General features: G+C 46.1%; 1 protein-coding gene across 1 annotated transcript; it reads right to left on the reverse strand.

Annotated features, from left to right (window-relative positions):
• Positions 1–846: 846 nt before the first annotated feature.
• On the reverse strand, positions 847–2,947 carry LOC137519207 (E3 ubiquitin/ISG15 ligase TRIM25-like). Its single transcript, XM_068238058.1, has one exon. The coding sequence runs from the start codon at positions 2,918–2,920 to the stop codon at positions 1,337–1,339; it is 1,584 nt and encodes a 527-aa protein (XP_068094159.1). The 5' UTR covers positions 2,921–2,947; the 3' UTR covers positions 847–1,336.
• Between the last annotated feature and the right edge of the window lie 3,011 nt (positions 2,948–5,958).

The following is a 5,958-nucleotide window of genomic DNA, read 5'->3' on the forward strand; positions in this document are numbered from 1 at the left end:
GACAGAGGTGTCCCCCAAAAGATAATAAGACGATGTACAAGAGGCATTATTGTGCTAAAAAAAACATTTCTCAGCTTTAATTTACATTTAAACAAAAAGTGCCCAGTTCAAAATTATTCAAACCCTTCACAAACTGTTATAGTCTGTGGGAAAATCCAAAGTTCTATACCATCCCTAATAGTCCAAGCTGTTCTAAAGCATCCTAATTACCCTGATTAATTGGGAACAGCTGTTTTAATCAACTCAACAGGTGAAAAACAGCCGCTCTCTGCAGTTGGTTTGTGGGCGGAGGAGGGGAGCTGATTGGACTTGGCAGTGAGTTCAGGACAGCAGGGCAGAAAGCTTGAGCAGCAAAACACGGTGCTGTCACTGTCCTCTGTATAGGGAGAAATCGGGAAGATATTATCTGGTGAGGATTCTCAAAGTTAGGAGAGAAGGGGAGGGAATCGCGGCACTCCAGATAGTGTGGCCGCTCTGCGCTGCGCATCCCCTGCGCTCTGATCGGCTAGCGTGAGTGGAATAAGGATGTTATACAGATGTCAGCAGAGGTCAAGAACAGATTGTGTAAAAAGTAAATATTAGTAATGCACAGCATATAAGACAGGCAGTACCGCTTCACAACAACAGATGGAGCTCTTTCAGTACATTCTATTATGAACATCATTACCGTATGTATGAAAAGGCCCTGGTGCTTGTAATCAAGATTTTATGAGTTCAAGCCTGATTTTTTTTTTATGGTAACATATATTTTTAAAAGTATTCATAAATGTTTCTAAATTGAACAACAACTCATACAGTGCTAATAAAATAAGTGCATGGCATTAATTAAAAAAAAAGCTATGGGAGATCAATATGTTTTTATAACTGTTCAAAACTCTTCAAATAACGTTATATGCAACATAGGTGGAAAAGAATTTGGATTATGTTAAATATCGCTTTATAACATTTCAAAAATCTTTAAAAAAAATTGTCAGGAGATCTGCTGTTAATTTGGTTGCTGTGCAGGAATATAAACTTTTATGCAGTTTGCAGTAATTTCAATGCATGAGTAAGGGCTCTTTTCCACTGTAAAGCAGAGCCCCATGACTGCGCTGAGCGTCACTACAGGGGGGCGGAGCTTGCGATCTCATGCATTATACTGAATGGGATTGCGGGCTGAAGGCAACCATGCACTGCGCTTCAAAAGTGAACTGCAGCACATGAATGGAAACAGCAGACAGTGCAGTCTATGCACTCTCTGCTGTCCCTGCGATCATGTTTCCCTAAGCGTACATGAAAAGGTGCTATATGGAAACGGGGCCTTAAGTGTATATTAGCTGCCCTGCATTATATTATCTCACATCTCCTGGTTGCTTCTCTTCCTACATATCTTTGTAGAACCTTTTCCTACCCATAATGCAGCATGGAGGAGATCAGTGAAGGTGGCAGTGAAGGTGTGGAGGTGTCTGATCGGGACACACAGATCATAAAAGGACAGCTGCCCAGCCTCATAATCCAGATATATCCTGACCCTATTAATGGAGACATTGTCAGGTAACTGGATCCATTTCCCATCATGTATCACATAACACGGATTATAATACCTACGTAAACTCCAGGACTTGTTATTATCTCCAATCAGTGACTGCTCTCCTCTCCTGTCCATACTGGGGTAACACATTCCTACACCCCACCACTCTGATTTACTGACATCCACTTCCCAGTAATGTCGCCCTGAGGAGAAACTCTGTCTGCTCATCACCTGAGGGTATGTCTGAAATCTCTCTGGTGTTTCTGGGCGATTCTGGCTGATATCTGAGCTGGATACAATTTTCATGTCATCTGATATATGTAGATTATTATGAGCTGTGTTTATATCCAGTAATATGTCTGTAGCCTCCTGTATGATGCAGCCTCCAGTTACCCCGGCTATTATATCAGATAACCCTGTGTGTAATGTGTGTGAGATGAGAGCCACATCCAGATCCCGCCCATCATGTCTCTCTCTGTCCTCCTTATCCCCCTCCTCAGTGTCACACAAGTCACCTGTGTGTGATTCCTGTAAGACAGTCAGTGGGTCAGTCATGTTACACAGCTCCTCAATGTGACACATCTTCCTGGACAGCTCGGCCTTCTTTATTTCCAGCTGCTGAATGAAATCAGCCAATGCCAGAGAAAGCTGCTCCTCCTGCCTGGAGACCTCTCTCAGGACTCTCTTCTCCAGGTCGTCCAGCTGTCTCCTGAGGTCTCTAAACAGGCCAGTGACTCTCTCTGTTACACCAGATGACTTTTCATGGACTTTTCTTTTGTTCTCCTGCAGACTCTGGACTTCTTTCTGGGTCTCCTCTGTCTTAGTGATGAGTTCCTGCAGATCATTTCTTAGCTTCTGTTTCTTCTTCTTGGAGGCCTCATCCAGCATCTCCACCTTGTGTCCCTGGTGATCTCCGGCCAAACTGCAGGACACACATATACAGGCAGCATCTGCAAGGCAGTAATACTCCAATACCTTCTTATGGACGGAGCATTTCCTGTTCTCCAGAGAAGTGGTGGGGTCACACAAGACGTGTTCTGGTGACTTGCTGTGGACTCTCAGGTGATTGTCACACAGAGAAGCTTCACAATGCAGACAGGACATAACAGCCGGTACAGGAGAGTGAATACAGTAAGTACAGAAGACTCCAGTCTCTTCCTGATCTGGCTGAGCAGAGCGGAAACTCTCCACAATGTTACACAATGTTATGTTCCTCTGCAGTGCCGGCCGTTCCTGAAACTCTTCTCTACATTCAGGACAGGAATAAACTCCAGCCCCCTCCTGTGTATCCAACACCAGATCTACACAGAGTCGGCAGAAGTTGTGTCCACATCTCAGGGTCACAGGATCTGTATAAATGCTCAGACAGATGGAACAGTCCAGCTCCTTCCTCAGATCAGCAGACGCCATTCCTGACAGCAGAGGAGAGAAACGAAAGTGAAAGTCTGAGAAGTGCAGAAACTAGAGGGAGTCTCAGATTCCTGTACAGGGTGCGGTGGAGAGAACCTCTCAGTCTCTCTATATGACAAACATACTTACACTAAGGAACAGAAAATGTCCTTTACCTTAAAGCTCCTCCCACAAACACACCTGCAGCTACAAACTTCTTTTGAAAATTCAATCACCTTATGTTAAAGTGAAATTCCAGTCAAATTAAAACAAGAAAATTCAGGTCAGCTCTTTGTAGGTAGAGTTGGGCCGAACCTCCGATTTTAGGTTCGCGAACCGGGTTCGCGAACTTTCGCGGAAGGTTCGGTTCGCGTTAAAGTTCGCGAACCGCAATAGACTTCAATGGGGATGCGAACTTTGAAAAAAAAAAAAAATTATGCTGGCCACAAAAGTGATGGAAAAGATGTTTCAAGGGGTCTAACACCTGGAGGGGGGCATGACGGAGTGGGATAGATGCCAAAAGTCCCCGGGAAAAATCTGGATTTGACGCAAAGCAGCGTTTTAAGGGCAGAAATCACATTGAATGCTAAATGACAGGCCTAAAGTGCTTTAAAACATCTTGCATGTGTATACATCAATCAGGTAGTGTAATTAAGGTACTGCTTCACACTGACACACCAAACTGTTCACTGAACAGAACAGGTATGCAGTGGCGGGTTCACTGAACAGGTATGCAGTGGCAGGATCAATGAACAGGTATGCAGTGGCAGGATCACTGAACAGGTACGCAGTGGCAGGATCACTGAACAGGTATGCAGTGGCAGGATCAATGAACAGGTATGCAGTGGCAGGATCAATGAACAGGTATGCAGTGGCAGGATCAATGAACAGGTATGCACTGGCAGGATCACTGAACAGGTATGCAGTGGCAGGATCAATGAACAGGTATGCACTGGCAGGATCACTGAACAGGTATGCAGTGGCAGGATCAATGAACAGGTATGTAGTGGCAGGATCACTGAACAGGTATGCAGTGGCAGGATCACAGTACAGGTATGCAGTGGGCTGAGGGCTCACTGAACAGAACAGGTATGCAGCCAGGAAGAAGTTAAGCCTAACTAATCTTTCCCTATGAGAGACTGCAGCAGCTCGCCCTACTCTCACTAATGCAGGCACACGAGTGGCCATAACGGCCGCCGCTGCCTGCCTTATATAAGGGGGGGTGGGGCTCCAGGGGCTAGTGTAGCCTAATTGGCTACACTGGGCCTGCTGACTGTGATGTAGAGGGTCAAAGTTGACCCTCAGGTGCATTATGGGGCGAACCGATTTTTTGCGAACTTTTGCCGCAAAACGTTCGCGTGCGACACCCGCACGCGAACCACCTAAGTTCGCGCGAACCACGTTCGCCGGCGAACCGTTCGGCCCAACTCTATTTGTAGGGCCTAATGGCAAACATTATTCATCCTTCTGACCTATTACAGTACTTAACACAGCCATTCCAAAGTATTGCTAGTAGAAACAGCGGTGCTGGTCAAGCTGAGGGACCCACAGCCACTTCCTGGTCACTGCAATTTGGTCGCCACCACTAACTCGTAAGAAATAGGGGACTGAGCAGTAAACACTATCCACACCACCAATCCAATGGGTTTAGTAAAGTTGTCTGAGCAGAGGCGGCTGCGGAAGAAAGCTCCATGCCCGAAGCCCAGCAGTAAGGGTCCAGACAGGCAATTTCAGTGTTAGTGTTACCTGTTGCGCCCCATATTTCTCACAAATTCGAAGATTTGGCCTATAAGGTTTCCCGCTGGGTCCCCTCAAACTAGACCAGCTCCCAAACAGCAAGGTGCCAGCCTGCTGCAATCAGTGGATTGTGGATCCTGAAGAAGCAGTGGAGAACCACAACACACGTCAGGTCGGGGCTCTCCTCCACCTCCAGGTCAGCTTACTATGGATCCCTTTCCTTGGACCTGGGGGATTCATCCTCATACACTTCCCTGATATTCGGCTCTGCATTCAGCTTTATTTGCTAGTAGCAGCAGTGGGTGCTCTGATGCCTTCAGTATGTCATATCGAATATGTCATATCGAAAACTCATCTTTTGATTACAAAATTATAAAATTCCCTCAGGTCGGATTTACACTGCATATTGGCGGTGCGTTGCGGCAGATGCATCGCATTGCATCGACAGATATAGGCCTTCAGGGAATACCGTGTTACTAAGCGGTAATCCCTGTGTGGCATCCAGCCAAGCAGGAAGTGACGCTCACTTCCTGCTGGCCAAGAGATCACATGTGCGGAAGTGTATTGCATAAAATACACTTCCAGCTTATGCGCGACTCGTAACACCTGCGTCCGGTATTCACACTCACAAGGTTCGCCACAGACCTATAAGACTTCCGGTCCAACGCAGAGTGATGCAAGTACGCGCGGTAACGTAGTTTTGGAAGCGTGTCAAATTGAGGCCTTCCGGTGGACTGCACCCCAACTCAGGTAATGTGATTTCCCCCATAGATTTGCATTAGAGTGCGGTAGCAGTGCATTAGTTTGACGCACCGCACCGCCCCAGTGTGAAAGGAGTATCAGTCACACTTTCCCAACACAACTGGACAGTGGTAAAATTAGCAAGGTCATGCCAGAGGATCCTTCCTGGAGCACATGACCCTCTGCCATGTTGAGTGGCCATCCATCTTAGAGTAAGGTTGACAGGAATTGTAAAAAGTACAGTTTCCCAGACCTGCAGTCCCCAACATGACAGGAGTCTTTACACCTCCAGAGCTGGGTAGACCGTTCAAAGCACAGGGGTACATTTGTTTTCCTCCACACAGCATCTTTATAATCCAAAATGTTCATATTTTATGGGATTTCAAGCCTTCAAAAAATACTAGAGGAACCATCTTTTCAGAAGTCGTTATGGCTATTCTGACACACGTTCCAGGAAATTCTCGCACAAGTGGGACTTTGTCATCCTGAGATATACAGGTTCTCAGGCATACTTTGTGGTTATGTGGACATATTTCATATCTGCAGATTCGTAAAGTTCTATGGAATTTGAATAAGCATTC

Source organism: Hyperolius riggenbachi, chromosome 5 (genome assembly GCF_040937935.1).
Source record: "Hyperolius riggenbachi isolate aHypRig1 chromosome 5, aHypRig1.pri, whole genome shotgun sequence".
NCBI classification, from domain to species: domain Eukaryota; kingdom Metazoa; phylum Chordata; class Amphibia; order Anura; family Hyperoliidae; genus Hyperolius; species Hyperolius riggenbachi.

Bases quoted from the DNA above. Each gene is read 5' to 3' on its own strand.
- LOC137519207 (XM_068238058.1), bottom strand. From the start codon at position 2,920: ATGGCGTCTGCTGATCTGAGGAAGGAGCTGGACTGTTCCATCTGTCTG.